General features: G+C 37.2%; 1 protein-coding gene across 7 annotated transcripts; it reads left to right on the top strand.

Annotated features, from left to right (window-relative positions):
• Positions 1-11906: 11906 nt before the first annotated feature.
• On the top strand, positions 11907-17743 carry LOC112195756 (pentatricopeptide repeat-containing protein At1g06710, mitochondrial). Of its 7 annotated transcripts, XM_040518533.1 has the most exons (7): positions 11907-11963; positions 12022-15003; positions 15378-15581; positions 15717-15802; positions 16286-16339; positions 16436-16613; positions 17183-17743. In XM_040518533.1, exons 2-3 carry the CDS (start codon positions 12082-12084, stop codon positions 15399-15401), a joined length of 2946 nt encoding a protein of 981 aa, XP_040374467.1. In that variant the 5' UTR covers positions 11907-11963; positions 12022-12081; the 3' UTR covers positions 15402-15581; positions 15717-15802; positions 16286-16339; positions 16436-16613; positions 17183-17743. The 7 variants fall into 7 exon arrangements, with proteins under 7 accessions (XP_040374467.1, XP_040374466.1, XP_040374464.1 ...); XM_040518532.1 differs by lacking the exon at positions 15717-15802; XM_040518530.1 differs by having other exon boundaries at positions 16286-16613.
• Positions 17744-24581: the final 6838 nt, after the last annotated feature.

The following is a 24581-nucleotide window of genomic DNA, read 5'->3' as shown; positions in this document are numbered from 1 at the left end:
AAATCAGAAATTATTTTCATAATTCCCACTTTCCTTTTCCGGAAGTTTTTTTTCTCTCCCTTTTCTCTCTCGGTCGATACCTTCAGTATCAAAGATTTTCGACTGACTCGACCTGGCTTTTCAGGCGAACTGCGACGGTCTCCGGCCATGAAACTTGGTCAGCTGGTTCGCCTCCTCCGTCTGGTCATCCCTGTGGTGTTCTCTAGCGACGAGATCCACCGTGTGCGGCGCTGCAAGGCTGTACAGTTAGAGTTTTCGGACCCGGCCGGAAAGCACAACTCCGGCGACTTCATAGCTTCATGCTTCCTTGGTTGAGTTCAGAATAGGCTTCCTGATCGATTTATGGTGTTTGTTTTGATCGATTTACGTGGAAATCGGTTCAACTCAGTTTGAGCAATAATCCAAAGCTTGTGAGGTAGTTTTCGACCCCTTAAGCTTGTTTTCTGACTTCAATCCAGTTATGAAAGTTCACAAGCATGCTTAGATGAAGCTTTTTGATGTTGGGAGTTTTGTGAAATATTGAGTTTTGGCCGGTGGCGGCGTTCCGGCGGTGTTCCGGTCATGTATGGGACTGTTTGTGGTATTATATATGTTCTAGTCGTTGATACGAGCGTTTCGATATATAATATGCAAATTTTGGAGTTCGTATGAAATTGTTATGATTTTTACAGTTTCATACCGATCGATTTATTCGATCCGTGAGGATTCGAGCGTCCGATCGACTTGTGGTTTGGTCACATCGATCGTGGACGTATTCCGAAGACTTTGGGAGGTCTCGGATGTGGTTTTGCCTCAATTGGCCCCACTTTGGGGGTTTTAGTTCAAAACAGGGGGTTTCGAACTTAAATCAAATGTAAATAGTCACTAAATTGGAAACGTATGTGAATAGGTACTTGACGAAGTACAATGGACGATTATTTGTGAATTGGCGGCTTTGTGTTTTGTTGAAGACGTAGCAGGAGTTCGAGGTGAGTAATCTCACAAGGTTTGTTATGAACAGAATTACCATTATCGTTTTGGCGTTAATTATTTAACTGCAAACTATAGTTGGTATTAGTAGGCATTCCTGAGCGAATGTCTACGTATATATATATTTACGTGAAGTATATATATATCCTTGTGGATGATAGTGATGAATAATAATATGCATGATGATGTTCATATTATTGTTGAATGTGACTCTTCAGGGAACAATATTGTGGAAAAAGATGTTTTCTATTGTTCGAAAAGTATTGAGCTTGATGTTACATTTTTGAGTCAAGCGTGACTCATTTTAAATGTATTGGTCCTTGTACCAAGAGTCACAGATGGTGTGCAGGGGTTAGGAAAGCCGAAGTTAGATGTTGTAACGTTTTTAGGTCAGTTGCGACTTATTTAACTTTTAGCTTTAAGACCAGATAGGGTCTAAGAAGATTTCATATCACAGATGGTGATAGGTTGCAGACGGTGACCTTGAAGTTTGATTTCATGACCAGACGGGGTCTGAAGATCATGTGTCACAGATGGTGACAGAGCACAGATGGTGATAGAGCACAGATGGTGACCTAAATGTTGATTTGAGACCAGACGGGGTCTAAAACCACATGTCACAGATGGTGACCAAGGCAGGAAATAGGTAATCACGTCTGTAGTCGGACGAGTGGTTACGATTTCAATAGGGCGATAGTCTGTCTGCCATTATAGATTATGGGAGTGACAGTCGAGGTTGCTGGAGACTCATAAGTATGTAGTAAAAGGAGAATTCCTTGAGTATTCTTCTTTTATTGTCTAGATGAGACTTGATTTGCTTCTTGATGGTTAAGTTAGCAAATAGAACATTGTCACAGCGGTGATTTATGTTTTCCTTTAGATGGAAAGGTTTTGGAGTGTTAGAAGGAATCATGGCTGCATGGTTTCCTTTAGCTGATGTGTGTGAGTTGTTGATTGATGTTCATGAGTTACTCATACAAGCTTTCATAAGCTTACCGGGTTTTGTTGTGTGGAAACCCGGTGCACCATTCTTTTGGTGTAGGGGTTAATCCTGCAGGTCAGGAAAATCGTGGCTGAAACTGAGGTAGCTATAGGCAGCTGAACGGGTAGGAAGCAAATTTTGTTGGCTTTGCCATTGTTATGACTTCCGCTATGTAGTAAGCTCTGAGGAGCATTTACGCTTTATTTTGTGATGGCAACTTAATTCGTAAATTTGTGTAATATATGACTCTATGGAGCAAGTGCATATTAACTCGGATGGTTTCAGGGCATCATTATGTACTTGTTATAAAGGAAAGATGTTCCAGGTATTTGTATTGATGACTGAACATTCACGCATGTATAATTATGAGATTATATATATCGATTTTCATGTGTGTAATATCAGGGGCGTGACAATAGGGATCGTTCTATTCGGGGGATTGAGGGTACCCCTGTCATTGCAAAAATAACTAAAGAATTAAAATAAGACAAAGTATATTATTTACAAAAATAAAATAAAGTTTAGAAATATATACAAGTACACACAAATAAGGGGGTTCTAAGATTATAAAAAAGAAAATTAAAATAAATAAAATAAAGAAAAAGTAAAAACATATATACAAGGGTGGAATGCAAGGAACAAATATCAAATCCACAATCATATAAATGAAATCCAATCACAATTCCTACAGTTGATCTTCTATGTCATGAGAAAAAAGTTGACCATGTGAAACGTTAGAAAGCAAACGATTTCCCATTTTTTACTTTCCTTGAATAATTAATTTAAGTGAAAGCACCTAAATCAATCCTATTGAACATGCAATCATAGTCTAGAAAGCTAGCTAATCAAGAACACATTCAACGCATTAAGAACAAAGAAAGGATGTCAACCAAAGTGCATAACCTAGTTATGAATAAGTTCACCTATTTGCAATCCTCCTTAATTGATTTCGACTTTTGTCCAAAACCTTCACTACTTAAATTAGCTCCAATTACATGCATATATCCTAAGTTGGCCACCAAAGAACACAAACATGCAAAAGTTTTCTGTAATCCAAAATCAATCAAGCAATCTCACATAAGCAACATATAAATCAACATATAGTAATCACAACTTTATTTCAAAACATATAAATAGGCTTTAAACTTTGCCCTTAACGTTTATGTCAACTAGAAATCAAGTTCATACGAAATCAAAACAAAGAAAACCAAAAAGGTTATAAGGAATAAGATAGAATTACACCATGAAGGATGAATGGTGGAAAGCTTGAGACGTTGGTCTTGGATCTTGAAAGCAAGGCTCCAAAGCTTCACAACACAAGGTGGATGATGGCGGCTAGGAGGCTTCATGGCTTCTTCCTCTCTTCTTCTCTTTGCTTGAAGACGCAGAGACTTGAAACTAGAGGATGGAGAGAAAACTTGACGTTATGGAGAGAATTTTCTGAATGAAGAGGTGTCCTTTGTGGTGTAGCATAGGGGGGTTTATATAGGGGAAGGCAATGCTTCATGAATTTAATTTCTAAGAAATTTTCTGGTTGCACCACACAGCTCCAACCAATGAATTAATGTCACGTCAGCTCTGCCATATCACTCAACCAATCAAAAAGCTCCAAAATAAATCCATAATCTTTCCAAATATATTATTGCTGATTTTCCCAAGATTTAATATGATTTTATTCACCATTTTCGGCCAAATATCTAGGCATGAACCTAGACAATGTATCCGGACACATTTTGGACCTTTTCTCCCTTAAATCTCTCCATGGCTTTATCCTTAATGTCCTCCCCTTGATTTTCTCTTGATTTTCACATTAAAATTGCAGATTTGTGGTGTAGCATAGGGGGTTTATATAGGGAAAGACAATGCTTCATGAATTTAATTTCTAAGAAATTTTCTGGTTGCACCACACAGCTCCAACCAATGAATTAATGCCACGTCGGCTCTGCCATGTGACTCAACCAATCAAAACGCTCCAAAATAAATCCATAATCTTTCCAAATATATTATTGCTGATTTTCCCAAGATTTAATCTGATTTTATTAACCATTTTCGGCCAAATATCTAGGCATGAACCTAGACAATGTATCTGGACGCATTTTGGACCTTTTCTCCCTTAAATCTCTCCATGGCTTTATCCTTAATGTCCTCCCCTTGATTTTCTCTTGATTTTCACATTAAAATTACAGATTTTATTCTCTAATTTCAGCCAACATATCTTGAGGGAATTGAGGAACGAATCTGGACTTGTTTTGAATCTTTTCTTCCTTAAAATTCTCCCTTGATATTCTCCACGTAATCTCCTTGATTTTCCATGCAAAAATCAGATTTAATCTCCCAAAATATCTCCCATGTCATCATGTGGTCTCCTAATGCCTTCAGGTTTCCTAGCCTCATCAGGATTCCTGCGTTGACTGAGATTCCTAGTCGGACCAGGAAAACTCCATTTCTTCATTTCAGCTCCATTTATTCCAAGGTACCTAGAAAATAGAGAACTTTTATAAAAATTACTAAAAATAGAAACTTTCTAAAGATGGAAACTTTCCTAAACAATAATGATTTATTTAAGGAAATAACTAAGTAAATATGAGGAAATAATAATTAAAACATCGCATTAAAATGCTACTATCAAACGTGGATCACCAGAAATGAGACAGGAACTTAAAGAATTACCAGAAATGTAAAGTCAATGAATGTAAAATAAGATGTAATATTTTATTATCATTCAATCTTGTTTCTTCATGAAGTTTGGATCTTAGCACCTTAAATAAATTTATGGCCTTAATTTTCTCACACATATATATTAGACAACCTTGAAAGGGTTTTCACTAATAAGTCTTCTACCAAAAAGATTTGAATAAAAATACCTTTTCCTTTAGGATTGCATGTTAACACAATTATTCGAGAACCACCCTACAAGATATGGACACACACCCACACACACACACACACAAAATTTATTTATTAATTAACCACAAAACACGTATCTATACAAGAATGAAATTGCAAGTATATTTACCTCTGGTAAATCATTGATTCAATTTTTTTGAAGTCATGCGCATACATCATGCTTCAAACCTATTTTGAATGCCCTCTTCATCATGGTGTTTAGACAATTCTATCGCAACTTTCTCTATTTCTCTATGGGAACAAAACCTTAATAAGCGCTCAACTGAGCAAGTATGTTGTTTTTACAATTGTGTGAGATCATTTTATAGATTACGTGGATGGTTATAAAACAGCTTATTTTTCCAAAGTGCCCTATTTATTAAATAGTGGTTTAACCTATTTTGGACATTATCTTGTGCTTGGTTCTATGCTTGTGTCTATGGACCATCTCATGCTATTCATGTTTTGAGAGTTAGTATATGCGTGTTTTACAATGGCTGTTTTCAATTTGTGTTCTGCTGTAGAGTTATGATCAGTTGGTCTTACCCAATGTAGGTTACCTTTGACCAGTGTGTTTCATTTAATAATTGTTTTTACCTATTTGGACATTATCTTTTGCTTTATTTAATCATTATCTGTAGGGAGTATCACATGTGGTGTGATGCATGTTGAGAGTTAGTATCAAATTATGGATAAAGAAAATAAGAAATTAATTAATAATAGAAATCAATATATTGGAGGCATAGCTTTTAAATTTTGAACATTTTTGAAAATCCTAGCGATAGTTTTCTTAGAGATAAAAACTTTGGAGATCGATATACGATTATACCCAAGAGTCTTCTTGTATATATATATGATCATGTCTCAAAAATTGTCAGAAAAAAGGAAAAGATCATGTCTCAATGGAATTGGACTTTTATTTTTATTTATTTATTTATTTTTATCAAATTGGGATATCATTTCATTAAAGGTAGAGAGGCAAACATTACAAAATAACACACTCTATTAAGAGCTAGTCAGAAATTAGTTACTACTAAGAGCCCTAGAACATAGAACGCCTATGTAAAGCCGCCTTTGACAGCACCGAAACCAAGTAATGTTGACACTACCAGGAAAAGAAGCAATCCAGGCCAACTTCTCATCCCAATTTATTATTAAAACTTCAAGGACCACCTAACGCAGAGAAGGTTTTCCTGGAAGCCCCTACAATCCAAGCTATAGGCCAAAAGCCCAAAACACAAGATAAAAACACCAAGTCCACAAGAAAGTAGTCCTAGCAAAAAACACCTCAAAAGAATAGGAAAAAAGTAGGGCTGTCACTTGGTCGGTTCGAATCAGTTATAGGTATTACCAACTTCAAAACCAAAACTTTCGGTTTCAAAATTGAGCTACCAATTACCAACCAAAATTTTCGATTTTTAATCATAACTACCAAATTCGGTATTTCGGTTTTCGGTATTACCAACTTTAAAACAATTAATTCTTTGTTATTAAAATTAGAACGAACAAAATTAGGTTCTTCAATTTTATAGTCGCAAACTTTGTACTCATCTCCTAACTATAGCTTTCTTTTGTATATATGACATCAAGTTTGAGTCATTTTCAATAAAACTAGGTTATTTAACCATCTTTGACTATGTTACTTAAAATACATGTACTATTAATGTAGTATATGTAGTAATGTTCATACTATTATGAAAAAATTTATGTTTATTTCTTAATATACATGTATGTGTATTGAAAACCATAGTATATAAAGCTAATATTTAGATAATCGGTAGATTCGGTATTTATCAAAACCAAACCAAATTTTTCGGTAATTTTCGATTTCGGTTTTATCTGTCTTGGTTACCAAAAAATCGGTTTATCACACTAAAAATATCGGTTGGTATTTGGTCGGTTTGGTAATTACCAAACTAAGTGGCAGCCCTAGAAAAAAGTAACAAAAAAAATAAAAATAAAAACTAGCAAAGCAAACAACCTAGAATGGCCCAAGAGGAGGGATAGAGCCCAAAAAACAGAATAATAATCATTCATTCGAGTCAATGTCTACTAGAAAATACTTGACCATTGAAGAGACAACAAAATATTATCTTGTTTTGCGTTTAGGTTATATTGGTTTTATTTTTTGTTCACAATAAAACTATATAGATTTTCGTAAATAAAAAAAATCTATGGATAAAATCAATGGTTCTAAGAAATCAATAGCAATCTATCAAATTTTTAAAGATTCTTTAGACTTTTCAAAAAGTATGTCATTTAAAAAAATTTGCACAAATCCAAATACAATACAATTTGGCAAAATTATCAACTCATACTACTTTCGTGAAATACTTGTCGTGTGCCTCCGACATGAAAGGTAGTATCGCGTTGATCATTTGATTAAGAGTAAATGTCATAAACAATCCCTGAAGTTTGAGTCATTTGATATTTTGGTTCCCAACATTTTAAAATTATCATATTGGTACCTTATAGTTAATGTTCAACATACTTTTAGTACTCTTTGTTAATAACACCGTTAACTCCTCTATTTTTCAAGGGTATTTTCATCTTGCCCTCTATCTTTTTTCTGGTCACAAAACTCATCATCGTCTTGATTAAGATAATTATCACTAATCACTAACTAAACATAAGAAAAATGCAAAGCATAAATAATACTAGTATATGCAAAATGAGAAGTAATTAAGATAAGGGAAAATGGTCCGTACGGTATCCCGTCTTTGCCTCCTTATAACTTTTGGTACCTAAGCTTTGAAAAATTTCAATACGGTACCTGAGATTCTTGGCCTATCAGAGAATTGGTACATATTGTCTTTAGCTCCATTACGGAGCTTGCCACCTAGCATATTTACAGGGTACTTTCGTCCCTTCACTCACTCTCGCCCAACCACCCTAAACCCAATAGCAGTGAGACTACCTTAATTAGAAATTGCAGATGGAGACAAAAACCCAAAAAAAAAAAACACAGCAAACACCCAAAACCCAAGACACAACCATATAAAGACATAAACAATTGCAAAATAGGGAATCCTACGAAATTCGGGTAAAATGGAATAACTTTTTCGAGAGGGGGACCATTGATTTTACCTGCATATCGTGGTGGCTCCCCATCGAGTCGAAAGCATCTCCACACTCTTCCTACCATAGCTTTATATGTTTGGATACAGAGAATTGAATCTCTGTACAAAATTGGGAAAAAAAACAGTATAGATTCCTTACAGGGAGAGAGAGAGAGAGAGAGAGAGAGAGAGAGAGAGAGAGAGAGAGAGAGAGAGAGAGAGAGAGAGAGAGAGAGAGAGCATTTTGCCTTTCCTTTTCAAGATAGAAGAGAGAGAACGGTTCAGAATGAGGGAAAAAGGGGGAAACTGGATTAGGTTAAACTCCCACAATGGAATTGACGATAATACCCTTCTCATTTTGAATTCTGAACTACTCCGTAACGGAGCTAGTACCAATCCTCTGTCGGGCCAAGAACCTTAGGTACTGTATTGATATTTTTCAAAGCTTAGGTACCAAAAGTTATAAGGAGGCAAATGTGGGGTACTGTACCGACCATTTTTCCTTACAATAACTACCAATTAACTAACATGAAAGAGGAAAAGACAAAGATGCCTTTAACAAAAAGGAGGCGTTAATGGTGTTATTAATGGAAGGTACCAAAAATATGTCAAGATTAATTTTGAGGTACCAATGTAATAGTTTTAGAATGTTAGGAATGAAAGTGTCGAGTGGCCCAAACTTTAGAAACTGTTTGTGATAAAACTCTTTGATTAAATTAAAGTAGGACTAAATACTGTTTAGTCCTTGAGCTTTTGACCATAAAACACTTCAGTCCTTGACCTTCTAATTTCACACGTTTAGTCTCTATACTTCAAAATTTCAGACCAATAGGTCCTTACCGTTTAAAAGTCACGGTGAAATGTCTATTATGCCCTCAGTTCTTTCTTTTTTAAAGTAAATTTATGGGTCATTTACCCATAGCACAGATTCTACATAAAACATTCTCACTTACCCCACCAACTAATTAAGATTCCCACTAACCCATTTAATAGTAAAATGTCAATTTTAACGTTCGAAAAATTATTGAATTACAAATCTATCTACGTCAGAAAACGTTTTCCTTCCTTTCTCTCTCCTCCCCTCGTAGATAAATTTTCTGGCGAGACATGGGATGATCGAAATCTGCCAACCGGCGGCGGAGGTGTGGCCGGAGATGGAGGAGAGCATCGGCAACGGAAGGGAGATGAAGGAAGAGATCGTGGCCGTGTGGGAAGAGACATGGGTGCCCAGATCAATTCTCTCTCTCTCACAGACGGACCAGAGGCACCGATTCGGAGGTGGTGCAGCCTAGCCGCTCGAGTCTCAGCCACTACTTGCAGACAAGAGAGCAGGAGTTATGGCTGGGCTTGGAGTCAAGTCGCCGGGATCTCGCCGGTGAAATGGCATTCCTTCCTCGAAACGCCTCTCTCTCTCTCTCTCTCAGCCTGTTCCCGAAAAATCTCGATCCGCTTTTCTTCTGCCTGCGCTTTTCTTCCTCGAATCATCCATGAATTGCTGTAGAGAGAATCGGAGGCCCGAAGTTTCCAAACTTCCGACGGTGTTTCTGCAATTGGACCGCGTCATCCTTCAAGTAGACCTTCTTCTTCTTCTTAGTTTTGCTATCCTCCTCTTTCACTAGACTAGTATCTTCAGTTTCATTACCAGCATCTTCAACCTTAGTTTCATCAGATTTAAATAACTCGACCTCTTGGTTTTTCAAGATAGGGTCTCAATTCTTTTCCTTGCGTATAGCATCGACGAATTCCAAGTCTTTCTAAACTTCCGGCGGTGTTCCATGACTTTGGTCTTCAAGACGGTTGTTGAGGGACTACTTGAAGTTCGCGAGCTCCTTGAGGTTTGTGCCTGGGAGGGTTTCTCAAAATGTGTTGTTTGGAGTAACAAGATACAAAATGTGTTATGTTAAGGGCAATACAGGTCTATTGGGGGGCAATAGACGTCTATTGGAGGGCAATAGACGTTTTGAATTAATGTAATCTCCTCTTTTTTTTTCTTTAATCAAAGTTATATTTGTGTAATTTTAGAAATATTAGTTCTCATTTTGGTAATCAAAACGTCTATTTGGGGGCAATAGACGTCTATTGAGAGGCAATAGACGTTTTAAAATTGATATAATTTATTCATTTTTTTCTTTAATCAAAGTTTTATCTGTCTAATTTTAGGAAGATTAGTTCCTATTCCGGCTACCGAAAGTTCTATTGGGGGGCAATAGACGTCTATTTGGGGGCAATACATGACTGATAGTCATTTATTGGGAGGCAATAGACGTCTATTAGGGGGCAATAGACTATCGGGGCAATAGACATCTATTGGGGGCAAAAAAAACTTTTCCGGTGAGATTTTCAACAAATTCTGGTGACTGGAATCAGGCGAAAGTTGGCCGGAATCAGGCGAAAGCTTACCAATTATCTCATTGATCAACTAGCAATCTTTGTAATGAATTGACCAACATCACCAACCAGCTAATGAAAGACATCACTGACCAACTGATTGTGAACTCATTAACTAATCGACCGACTACCTTCCAAATGAACTAAATGACGACTTCACAAGCCGATCGACAACATCATCAATTGACTGGCTACCTCATCGACCTCGTCTCCAGAAACATCGGCAACCAATTACTGGTGATCTTAACGATAATGATCCAATGATAAACCATCGTTTTCACTAACTAGTAGGCAATCTGATTGATCAACCGACGATCACATCGATCGACTGATTATCTCAACGACCAACTAAGATCACATCGATCACATCGTTTTCACTAACTACTACCACCTTACGATGACTCCAAAACCACATGATCTGTCAACTATCTCACTAACTAATTGACAATAGCAACGATAGATCAATGACTATATCACTAATGATCACCATCGCTTGAACTACGACTTCATTTTTAAATTAAGCTGCCAAGCACGATTTCATATTTTAAAAAAATTATTTTCATTTAAATTATGTGTTTAGAGCTGAGGCGTGTAGAGCTGGTCTACTTCTTGGTATTCATCAGGGTTGGTCTGACATTGAGATTGAAAGCGACTCTGCCATTCTTGTTGCTGGACTTAATAACGGAGAAAAGAATTTCTCGGAGGTTAGTCGGATTCTAGATGATTGTAAGGATTATATGTCTTCTTTTCAATCTGTTAGGATTCGTCATATCTACCGTGAAGCTAATGGTGTTGCAGATAGGCTTGCACACCTAGCTAGTTTGTTTTGTATTGATGATATGTGGTTAGAGGAGACTCCTGCTATTATTCAGGATGTTCTCTACGAGGATTATTGTAATAGTACTTATGTAGCTCGGGGTTCAGGTTATATGTCTTCCCCTCGATGCAAGTTTTAAATTCAATAAATGGAACTGGGCATGGGGTTGAGCCTCCCAGCTAGGCTGGGTTCCAAACCCCTTTAAAAAAAAAAAATTATGTGTTTTATAATTTATTTTCATATAAATCTACTAAATGAATAATTTAATCTGGTAAAAAGAATTATCAATTTACTATTTTCGTTATACAAAATAATTTTCAAAAGTAATTCTTTCAAACGTCGCCAAAATTTTATCAGTATTCAAAATAGGGGAGCCATTTTAGTGAGGACCACTAAAATGAGGCTAGTTGAGGACTTTTGTGTTAGACCTACTTTTTGATCACATTTCTCCAAATCAACTATTAAATATTTAGATGTTTATGTGTAAATCATTTATGTAATTTTTCAACCAAATTGAAAATCGTTAAGACATACATAATCATGATTTATCAATTATGAACATGAACAGTTCATGTTTGACAAATTTAGTTCATCTATTGATTCAATCTAGTTCGATGCCTTAACGATTAACAATTTAGAAGAAAATTTTCAGAAGTGATATACTCATACATAAATAAACATCTAACGGTTGATTTGCCATAATGTAATCGAAAAGTAGGCTTCCCAAATAATTAATTAAAAAGTTCTCAACTAGTCCTTATTTAGCGGTATTCATTAGAAACAGGCGTTCAACCTCACAAAAAAAAAAAAAAAAAAAAAAAAATTGACAAACACAAATTCCTAAAAAAATTGAAGAACTGTTTTTTGCTGAAGTATGGAACATGGAACATATACCGTTTGTACTTTTTTGATTGTTTGTCAAAAACCCCAGCATAAACCCTGAAGTAACCAACCGCTCATCCACACCTTGATGACCCAAAATGAGCAGAAGACACTTCAGCTCTATACTCTTCAACTCCATCTCTTCTTCTCCCCTTTTCTCTAGAAACTCATCCCAATCCTTCGTTTCTTCACTCAAATCATACCCACAATGTCTCTTCTCCAGATTCCTCTGCACCTCTCCGCCGGACAATCTCGACGGCCTCCTCGATCCCCAGGACTTCTCTACGCCGGAGACCCACTCTCTTTCCGCACAAGACTTCGCCTTTTTGCGCCACTCGCCGAAACTTGACCCCGATAAGTGTTCTAACGACGCCGTTTTGATTTCTAATGCCATTAGGAATAGTTCTGATTCATTTGGGGATGAAACCCACAAGTTTCTTAGGAGGTTTAGGGATAATCTGAATGAAACTTTGGTGGTGCAGGTGTTGAGTCTTGTAAAGAGTCCTGAGTTGGGTGTCAAGTTTTTCATTTGGGCAGGTAGGCAAATTGGGTATAGTCATACTGCTTCTGTATATAATGCATTGTTGGAGTTACTGGAGTGTGGTAGTAGCGACAGAGTACCGGAGCATTTTTTGCGAGAAATTATGGGTGATGATAGAGAGGTGCTTGGGAAGTTGCTTAATGTGTTGATTCGCAAGTGTTGCCGAAATGGTTTGTGGAATGTAGCTTTGGAAGAGCTTGGGAGGCTTAAGGATTTCGGGTACAGGCCGAGTCAAGCAACTTACAATGCATTGGTTCAAGTGTTTTTGAGAGCTGATAGGCTGGACACAGCGCACTTGGTTCATGGGGAGATGTTGGAGTTGGGGTTTAAGATGGATGAGTATACGCTAGGTTGTTTTGGTCATGCCCTGTGTAAAGCTGGGAGGTGGAAGGAGGGACTTGCATTGATTGAGAAGGAAGAGTTTGTTCCCGATACTGTTCTTTATACCAAGATGATTTCTGGGTTGTGTGAGGCTTCACTTTTTGAGGAAGCTATGGATTTGTTGAGCAGAATGCGCTGTAATTCTTGCATTCCTAATGTTGTAACCTATAGGATTTTGCTTTGTGGATGTTTGAAGAAAAAACAGCTTGGCAGGTGCAAGAGAATTCTTAGTATGATGATCACGGAAGGTTGTTATCCTAGCCCTGGGATATTTAATTCTCTTGTTCATGCTTATTGCAGATCAGGAGATTACTCTTATGCTTATAAGTTGCTAAAGAAAATGGTCAGGTGTGGGTGCTGGCCAGGCTATGTGGTTTACAATATCTTGATTGGTAGTATCTGTGGACACGAAGAATTACCTACCTTAGATATGCTAGACATGGCTGAAAAAGCTTATGGTGAGATGCTTAATGCAGGGGTTGTTTTAAATAAGGTAAATGTAAGCAATTTTGTGCGATGTCTTTGTGGCCATGGAAAATTTGACAAAGCCTACAAGGTCATCAATGAAATGATGAGCAAGGGTTTTGTTCCTGACACTAGTACATACTCTAAAGTTATTGGCTTTTTGTGCAATGCCTCCAAGGTAGAACAAGCATTATTGTTGTTTGAAGAAATGAAGCAAAACGGTGTTGTTCCTGATGTCTACACCTATACCATCTTAATTGATAGTTTTTCTAAGGCTGGCCTTATTGAACAGGCTCGGAACTGGTTTAATGAAATGGTAGGAAATGGTTGTGCACCAAACGTGGTAACTTATACTGCTCTTATACATGCATACCTTAAAGCAAGGAAGGTGCCTGATGCAAATCAACTCTTTGAGATGATGTTGACTCAAGGTTGCATTCCTAATGCTATTACTTATAGTGCTTTGATCGATGGCCATTGTAAAGCTGGAGAGACTGAAAAGGCTTGCCTGATTTATGCAAGAATGAGAGGTAATGTGGAAGTCCCTGATGTTGATATGTATTTCAAAATTGATGATCAGAGTTTGAAAGAACCTAATGTTCATACTTATGGAGCGTTGGTGGATGGTTTATGTAAAGCCCACAAGGTCAGAGAGGCCGGTGACTTATTGGATGCTATGTTGGTAGAAGGTTGTGAACCTAACCACATTGTTTATGATGCTCTTATAGATGGATTTTGCAAGTCTGGGAAGCTCGATGAAGCACAAAAGGTGTTTGCTAAAATGTCAGAGCATGGGTATAGTCCAAATGTGTATACGTACAGCTCTTTGATTGACAGGTTGTTCAAGGATAAAAGACTGGATCTTGTTTTAAAAGTCCTGTCTAAAATGTTAGAAAACTCTTGTTCACCAAATGTTGTTATCTATACAGAGATGGTCGATGGCCTTTGTAAGGTTGGAAAGACAGATGAAGCTTATAAGCTTATGCTAATGATGGAAGAAAAAGGATGTAATCCAAATGTTGTGACTTACACTGCGATGATAGATGGCCTTGGGAAAGCAGGCAAAATTGACAAATGTCTTGAGCTCTTTAAAGCAATGAGCTCCAAGGGTTGTGCTCCCAATTTTATCACCTACAAGGTTTTGATAAACCATTGCTGTGCAATTGGTCTTTTGGATGAAGCTCATAAACTTTTGGATGAAATGAAACAAACATATTGGCCAAAGCATTTGGCAGGCTACCGTAAAGTTATTGAAGGTTACAACCGAGAATTCATAGCCTCACTTGGGCTTTTAAATGAGATAAGTGAGTGCGACTCATTGCCAATCGTTCACATATACAGAGTTTTGGTTGATAATTTTGTAAAGGCTGGAAGACTGGAAGTGGCTCTGGAGCTGCATGAAGAGATTTCTTCATCTACTCCTTTTACATCTGTGAACAAGGATATGTATACTTTACTGATCGAGAACCTATCACATGCAAATAAGGCTGATAAGGCACTGCAGATGTTTGCAGAAATGATAAGGCTGGGTGGTTATCCAGAGCTGAGTACATTTTTCCACCTCATCAAAGGGCTTATTAAAATTAATAGGTGGGATGAAGCTCTTCAACTATCGGATAGCATATGCCAGATGGTTTGTCTTTCTGACTCTCTTCTCCTTCTTACCACAGTACATTATACTAAAATCCATTCTTTTACATGAAATTTGTCAAATATCAGATGCTTGTTAAACCACTTAATATGTTGCGGGAATCTACTTCCTATTTAAATGTGCGTACGGTGCAGTATAAAACAGTGTTACTGACCAGTGTCTTAAGGCTTAATCTTTTATTATGCTACATGTTAGTTTTTCATTTTCCTTTTCTTCTTTTGTGCATTAGTTTTTGGGTTAGAATGAGCCTTGCTATCTGACCCAAAAAACAAAATCATTGTGCATTAGTTCTTATTTTTCCTTGTTCTTCTTCTTCCTTCTTATATTTATTGTTTCAGTCTCAATCAATTGAGCAGGATATCCAATGGGCTTCTGCGTGAAGAGACATATGACAGGAAGTAGTTTGTTTTCTACCCAATGATTGCTGTTCACTCGTTCACAGTCTGATGACTCACCGCACAATCTGATGACTCACTGGACAAAACATGGGCCCAAGGCTTATGGCAGATGGTGCTGAATGGGCATATGAAGGTCACTGCTTTCACCTTGATCATCACAAGGTTAGGAACTCAGCATACTTATTTTGATGCCTCTGGACAGTAGCATTCACATGTACTACTGTGTGATTGCGATTTGCTGATAAACTTACTATTCTCTTCATTATGATAAGTATTGATATTGTCTAGCTCTGCCAGTATGCTGCTGATGTTGCTCATCAAGTGCAAAGTTGGTTGGTGTTGATTTCTAGGGAAGTTGTTGCTCTTTAGTTAATCATGTCTAGGTAGTGGTCTTTCCAAACTATGTTTTGTTGATAGATAGGACATGCATGCAAACAACATGCACATACATTTGTATCATTCCTTAGAGAACTCTTTATACACCTTTGGGCAATGGGGGCTCAGGTTATGTGCAAATTTCTCACTTCCCTGAAGGGTGAGGTAGCAGCAATTGCTTCCGTGTTTGCGTGGGATTTTAGTCCCTTTTTCTCAATTTTTGTTTTTTCAATTGTGAACTTACATGGAGGCTTTAGTGAGCATTTGGTAGGGTGTCAATAGCCGAACCCTTGTCTGAAATGGCCTATGACAGTGTAAGTTACTAAGTTGTAAATTCTTTCCCCAAGTACTTGTGGTTGAAGAAGTGTATGCATGTAACATAAATATGATTCAAGTCCTACTCGCTCATCATTCAGCTAATTGAATCTTTACCAATTCAGTTTTATCATTTAAATAAGTTTTCTTATCTTGTTATATTTTGTATTTGGAAGGTGAAAGAACATTTGGGTAGAAGAATGGATGAGATCCTGAAAATTGATTAAGAGGTTCTTTGAGTTTTCATGGGAATGTGGTCTTTAAATTCTTAGATTTTTACGTTCCTCGGATTATGGTTAATTTTGTTGTCCATTTTACCACTGTAGAACAAATTCCCATGATTTCACTCGGATATCAGTTTAATGGTGGGAGTCGGAGTCCTTGAGCATAGCATGAAAAAGGGGACATGGGAAGACACAGTCATCCAGAATCTATTTAGCAGCAGGTCCAGCCCACGAGAACTAGAACAGTCGAGGAATCCATCTGCTTGGTCCAATGTTGAAGGTACTGTTTCTGTTGGTGGATTGTTTGATTTGTTGGTACACTTGTTGCACAGAAGTGATGCATTGTTTTTCTCAAATGCTTCTAAAAAGAGATTCAGTTAATCTTCAGAAACATCCGAGTCATTAAGTTCTAGAATATCCATTACCATTTCAGTTAACTACACAAGATGAATCCTTAAGAGCACATGGTCTTACAGAATCTGGATTTTTCAGTTCTTTGCAAGCATTTCCATGTCCTTCGGATGAATCTTAAATCTTATGAAAAATGACATTATTACAGATAGTTATGATGACCAAGATGTTTACTTTTTGAGTGGAGTCAGTATTTCCTCTATGATTCTTAAATTAAGGAAACAAACAATCTTTCTCTTTTCTCTTCTGTTTTTTCTGCCCCTCAACTTTTCTTCCTTTTTTATTCATGCATGAAACAAGGTTGGATTCCCTTTTGAAATTGCATGCTTTAATCGGGCGAAGTTTTTAAGTGTCTTGGCTGACTGATTCCTAATGAATGTCCGTGGCATACTGCCAATTGTCACTTTCAAATATGTTTTTTGTTTCTCTTTGTTGTAGGTGTTATCATCCTCTAGGGCATGCCATCAGCAGGGCCACTTCCATCTTCCAGAAATGCGAAACCAAAAGAAGTCAGTAAGAAAGAGTGGTCTAGTTTTAGACAGGATTAGGAATCAACATGGCAAGCTCCATCAGAATGTACAGTATCTCTTGATTACACTGATTGCATCCATTCAGTATGTGCCTCATGCATACAACTCCTTCCAATTGAGAGTTTAGGTGAAACTGTGGGAAGGGTGAATTGGTGTGATGTACTAATGAGAATGTCATGGAGCAAGGGATTGGTTTCATGGAATATCACGTCAACAACCATATGGTGCGTGCAGTCAGCTTAGGTTGTATTTTGCAACTTGAAGACCATGCAGATTTGTATTGAAATGAGTTGGGAGTTGATTTCTATTCTGCACCATTCAGTTGAGCACTTTTTGCTAGGTTTAACTATGATGTCGTAGTTGCAGAATTTTTCAACTTGTTGTCTGGTAGTTCAAGCACTCACAAGCACCTAATTATGAGTTAAAACGTGTGCCCTATGTCAGTTTGAGGGGAGATTGCAAATCACCATTTCTGATTTTCTGCCTTGTCGTTTCACCTACTGGTCTCTATGCTTGATTGACTTTGGATGTAGTCCTCTAGGTTAACAAAGTTACGCTCGAACAATAGTACGTAGTTCACTCAGTTGGGTTTATGAGGATATATATTCGACTCTAAACCAAATGAACTCTCGTAAACTCACATATTTCTCTTTTAGGTCTAAGTGACGAACAAATAAACTCCACTTTGAAGACATTCTTTTATATATTTTCCTTTTTTATCCTAAAAGGTAAACCATGCAACTTTCTTTATAAAAAGAAAAAAAAAATCGTAAAGTTACTCTATTACAAAGTCTACATAAATGCATTGATACGTGTTTTTTTTTTTCCCAAACAAATAATGCCAGTTCAAACTATTCTTTTCCCAACAATAAATATCAATGCTACTGTTTGTGACTTCTGGGATGAGTTTGGATGGAACATTGATTTGCTCTCTTCTGTTATTCCCACTCATCTGGTTGATTTGGCTATAAACACTCCGACTGGTTTTGAGGGGTGTGGGGATGATGTTAAAATCTGGGCTGCTACTGATGTTAAAATCTGGGCTGCTACTGGTAATGCCTACAACTCAATTTTTGATCTCTCCAGGCCTACTGACCCTCTTTGGAAAACTATTTGGAGCTTTGATATTCCTCCTAAACAAAAGACATTCTTATGGGTGATTCTTCACAAGAAGTTGTTGACAAATATCCAAAGAGCTACGCGTGGCTTCACCAATATTAGCACTTGTTCCATCTGTAATTCTGTTGATGAGACTCTTCTTCACCTTTTCAGACTGCCCCACATCGAAACATATCTGGTCCACTATTCCTAAACCCAGCTCCATCTCGAACACTTTTGTCCTCGATTGGAATGGCTGGATCACTGCTCAACTGCACTGCAAGTCCCTTACTCATAAAGGTATCAAATGGTGTAATCTCTTTGTTGGTGTCTGTTGGTTTATATGGAAATGGAGGAACAGGCAGATTTTCGATCCAAACTTCAATCTTCCTATCAACCCTGGGAAAGTCATTCTTGACTCCTCTGATGCATGGAGAATTGCAGCTTTCAAAGCTAAAGTGCCCACTTCTTGCGATTTCAGTATGTTTTCTTGGACAAGGGCTAGGCCTCCTGAAAATTTCTATAAGCTTAATGTTGATGGCACAAGAATATCTTCTTCTGGGAGGATTGGTGCTGGTGGTGTTATCAGAGACCACTTAGGCAACTGGATAGCTGGTTTTCAAATCAATTTGGGTGTTGGTACTATTCTGGAAGCTGAAGCCTGGGGGCTATACTATGGTCTTAAGATAGCTAGGAGTATGCTCATTTCCAATCTGGAAATTGAATCTGACTCTGCCATCCTTATTACCCTCTTGCAAAGGTCTGACTTATCCCTGCACCCCCTTGGATCTCTTGTTAATGGTTGTCATCATTTCATCTCAACTTTGGATAGCTTTAGAGTCGGCCATATTTTCAGAGGGTGCAATATGACAGCTGATGCCTTGGCCAAAACAAGTATTGATCATGCTCCTGGTCTCATATGCTTCGAGAATCCTCCTGCCCATGCCGCTCAGGTTTTTTTTGGATGATTTTGATGGTGTTTCTAGGCCTAGAAGGACTGGGAATGCTGCTGTTCCTCAGCTAGCTATTCTCGCTTTTCGTTTTTGGGCCTCTTTGGGCTCCTTTTGTAACCAAAAAAAAAAAAAAACAATAATCCACTTTGCTCTGGCCGAAGAAAATCGATTCCATATCAAGAGGAAAACATACACTTTTAGTACTTCAACTTTGTCAAGCGACTTTGGTCGCTCATGTTTATAAAATTTCACTTTAGTCACTCAATTTTAACTCTAACTATCACTTTTTTATTTTATTTTATTAAAAAGGTCACGTGACGCCTCACATGTTATTTTTTAAGGGTTATTTTCGTCCTTCAAATTCAGAAAATTTCAACCTATATTCAAACCAAAAGTTTCACACACGTCTCTTCAACATCTTAAAAAAAAATCTTAGGCTTTTGAATCTTAGAAAGGGAGAGGTTAGATTGCAAATCTCTGAACGTGGTATGAGTTAGTGATGGTGAACTATTGGAGCTATTTCAGAATCGATGGAGAGGTAGAACCAAATAATGGTAAGCATATTTAAACATGCTCCCTTCGAAGAATGAGTTTTCTCACTATTAATGGATTAAGTACATGAGTGGTTCAGAAATTAGGTCTAGGTTTGTTATTGACATTTGATTTAAGGTTTCGTAATTAAGAAATTGGGTTTGGTTTGATTATTGATATTGGATTTAGGGTTTTCTTTTGTATCTACTGAACTGGAACTTACAAATTAACCATAAAAAAAATACAGGGTTACCTCTTTCTGTGTTTTATTAAGTAACTGCATTGTATTAAGTACAAGGTTACCTCTTTTTGTCTACTAGGTTTTACATTAAGTAACTGCGGTTTTAGTCGAGCCTTGAATCATCATCTGTTAGATTATCTCTTTCTGCGTTTTATTTCAGAACTGGTCTAATGAGCACACAGTTCAATGAACATAAATGTTTTAGTACATGTTGGCCTATGAACCACAGATAAACCCTCTACCTGGGGTTGATGAATGGGATGTGGTTGAAATACCGATTGCACCTCCAAAGTATACAAGAGGACCTGAGAGGCCAAAAATGTCAAGAAACAAAGAACCAAGTAAGTTTCATATTATTTTATTTTCTCTTTTTCTAATCCTGCACGTTGTTTACATTATGTATGTTTTATGTTGTTTAGATGAGCTTCCACCTCCTGCTGGAACAACCAAATTATCAAAGAGGTACTATTCGAACATCACATGTTCCATGTGTAAAAAAAAGGTCATAATATGAGAACCTGTGCAAGACGCAATGCTAGTAATGTTCAAACAACTCCAAATGAGGCTAGTTCTATCAATGAGGTAGTTTCTGTTACCTAAAAATTCTTATTGCTAGAAAGATAAAGAACAAAGTTTGATTGCAGCTATCTTCCTCCTTTTGGTTTCTGGACAACCTAATTTCTAAATACTGCTAAATATTACAGGTACCATATATGAATGCAAATAATGTTGAGACAACTCCAAGTACTAGTTTTCTCAATGAGGTAGTAATATATCGCTTCAAGTCATATTAGGAGTGCTTGCAAATTGTTGAAATTGATAAAATGTTACAGGTGCCAAGTGTGAGTGAAAACAATATTGAGATAACTACAAATATTGGTACTGTCAATCAGGTAATGAAATGTAACATAAATTTAAGATACAAGAGTTGAGGTAGTGAGATTGAACTGCATGTCAGTTGGTGACTTTGGTAAAATGGTGTAGGTGCCATTTGAGAATCCAAACAACGTGACCATTGAATTAGGTGCGATACCACAAAATGATGGTTCTACAATTGAGGTATTGAATGAATACATCAGTTTACTCAACCTGCATTTGAAATATTTTTGAAAGAAAAGATGACTCATTTTTTATATTGTGCAGGAAATACTGGGTGATAAAGTAGAAGGCCAAACTTATGCATCTTCTCAGCCAACTTCATCTACACAAGTTTTTCTCAAACATTACCCCAGCCTCACTCAAGCTCACAATCCAAGGTCTCATCCCTAACAAATTTCTCATCTGTTTACATTGATGGTAAACAGGATTCCCAATAGGTGGAAGTCAGATGCAAAGAATAACAAACCATTTAAAACACCAAGAGGCACTTGTGCAAAAGTGGGGATCCAAATGGAACCAAAAGCAGGAACCAACAAGACAATTTGGAAGCCCTGATATGATTCTGATTTATGAACAACATGCTTCTATTTTGAATGAGATTCTATGTTTAAATCAATATTTTGTTTTGTAACATGATCAAGTAGTTAAGAGATTTCTTTTGTATGCTTGCTGTATTTGGAACTTTAACTTTAGGAGGCAAGCAATATTTAGGGATTAATGTATTTTGTGGTTGTTCATTTTAAAAACTCATTGTGCTACAATTGGAAAAAATTACCATATACATTCTGGAAATGGTATTAGTTGGACACTTGCACTACCTCTCCTTTTTTTTTTTTTTTTTTTTTTTTGCACGGAAGAATTTGCATCGAAAGAAACTACCCATCCACATTAGACAGGAACCGTATCTATCTTAATTACCTCGTCATATCGTTCTAACAAAATGGATCATACTACAAAGAAGCAAAACAAAAGTACCCTAGTAGCAGTTTGCAGGTCTCAGTACTTTGCGTTTTTAAGTACTCAAGAATTCAGCTCCACAAAAAGGCTGGCTTGAGGATGCAACCTACTTCTTTCAAGTTAAGTTGGCCTTCTTTGGACCATATACCACCCGGGGAAAGTTAGAGACCAGACTGTAATCCTCAACGTCCAAACAACCCAAAGAGTAAACATAATCATACAGAGACTACCTCTTCCGTTATTACTACACAATTGCAATTGTATGAATGTGAGGAATAGATTATATTTTTTCTTGTTTTCAATGATCATGGATCTTGCTCTGAACAGTGAAGGAGATGAGGCTATTTTTAACGATCATGCTCTTACAAAAGTGGTACCTTTCTTTCTGCTTTGTTTTTCAAATAAATGACGTTAAACATTTAAGGTTATAATTGAACTGAGACCTCACTACAGCAAAATTTAGGGCTAGCAAATTGGGCCGAAGCAACCGAACCAGCCCAAACCAATTTGGGCCTAAAACTCAGCCCACCGACTTTCGGCTCGGTTGAGCGGTACCGATGGCTTGTATTCGGCTTGGCTACGGTATGAGTTTCTCCATACCGTCAGTATACAGTACCGACCGTATGTATGTGTATTATCGAATAAATACCTAAATATAGCGAGAGGCAAGGTTCAAAACCCTAACCTCTTGCAAGAAAACTCCACTCCTAACCACTGGAGCACGAGCTACCCTTACTAATATATATACAAATATCCTTAAATAGATAAAATGTAAGTGGGGTGATTCGAACCACTGAACTCTTGTAATGAGATTATGCTCTCAAACCACTCGATCACGAGCTTCTCTCATTGCAGAGTGTACAAACACTATATTTATTACATCTCCAACATACAGAGGCCCACGATAATTCCTCCCACTCTCCTCTTCGTCTTTTCTCCTTCCTCTCTGTTCTGTTCTTTCTCTCTCTTCTTCCAGAAAATTATCTTCCACTTTTTAGCTTATTCTGGGCTTTCTCTTCTTCTTCTTCTTTCTGGGCTTAATAGCTACTTTTATTCTTTGGTTTTGTGTTACTGAGATCTCAACCTGTGAAGATTTTCTTGCTATATTCTTCCTGCAACTAGTAAAGGTATATATGAATTTGTACCTTCTTCAACCCAAATCGCAGATCCCATTTATGCAAGCCAAGCCAAATTGAAGAAGATGAACATGCATGTCCAAATAGTCCATTGGTCCACCAATTCAAATAATAAGAACAAGATGGAGAATGACCTGCATCTTCATCTCTATACCGAAATTTCAACCGAATCAAACCGTCTTTTCGGTATGCCGACTCGTCGGTAACCGACGGCAGCGGTACGGTAACGGTATGAATTTTAGAAAACCGACCAGCTTCGGTCGGTAGCCGGTAATCGGACATTTGACTCAGTTTTGTACCGAATCCACCCCTAGCAAAATTGGTCTTTTAAGGCGCACATTACCTCACTACAACAACAAAACTGGTCTTTTACAGTTGTCATGTACGGAGCACATCTCATGTGTGCCGTCAAAATGTCTTTATTTGGGTCATTCACGACGTGCATCTTATGTGTGCCGTAAATTTAGTTATCTATTAACGGTGTGCACAATATGTGTGTTGTAAATTTAGTTATCTATTAACGGCGTACACAATATCTGTGCCGTAAGAGCATCTTTAGCAATACTAGCCATTTTTGAGTCAAATTTTAGCTAAAAAGTCATTTTAGCTAAAGTAGCTAAAAAGTCATTTTAGCTAGCCACTTTAAAATTACATCTGCATCAATGCTCTCTATTTTAGTTAGTTTTGAATTTATATTATTTTTTAAATGAATATTAAATAGTTTAAATGTATTTATAAATTACATAAAATAACTTAAAAAGAATGTTTTGTTAAAGTAAAATGACAATTGGAATGGTCTCTTCATTTCATTCATAGCCCCTTTATATAGGGAAAGAATTACAACGGAAATATCAATTATAATGATGACATTAACTACTGATTGGTCCTTGATCCATGCTGAGTGATTGCTAATTACTTGATTCCCCCTCAGTCAATCTCTTTGACGAAGGCACATAATATGTTTTTCCTTTAACACTCCCCCTTGTGCCAAGTCAAAGATGAAATGGTGCATGAGTTGTTGTCTCACTAAAAACCTTGCCAAGTAACAATAAAAACCCTGTGGGATAAAAAATACACCTTGGTCGAAGGAAAAGAGCACAACACACCTTTTACATTTGAGTATGACATGTGTGTGTTAGACTCCCCCTGACGTCTACACCTCCCCCTGATACTTACATTAATCAGGGGAGCTTGGAAAGTCTTCGCATTCCTATGCTTTTCACATGTTTCCCAAATATGGCCTTGGGCAATAATTTGGTGAACAAATCTGTCACATTCTCCTCAGACCTGCTTACTTGATTCACTTGAATCTTGAGGAAAGCCTGTTGTTGCTGATTGTAGAACAACTTTGGCGATATGTTTTTTGTGTTATCACCCTTAATATAACTTAGCTTCATCTGTTCGATGCAAGCTGCATTGTCTTCATAAATGCAAGTAGGCTCTTCAGTGGTAGAACTCAAACCACTAGTCCCTCGAATATGTGTAATGATAGTTCTTAACCATACACACTCA

Source organism: Rosa chinensis, chromosome 4 (genome assembly GCF_002994745.2).
Source record: "Rosa chinensis cultivar Old Blush chromosome 4, RchiOBHm-V2, whole genome shotgun sequence".
NCBI lineage: Eukaryota > Viridiplantae > Streptophyta > Magnoliopsida > Rosales > Rosaceae > Rosa > Rosa chinensis.
The sequence above is the reverse complement of the archived record's forward strand: the minus strand, read 5'-3'. Positions and strand labels throughout refer to the sequence as shown.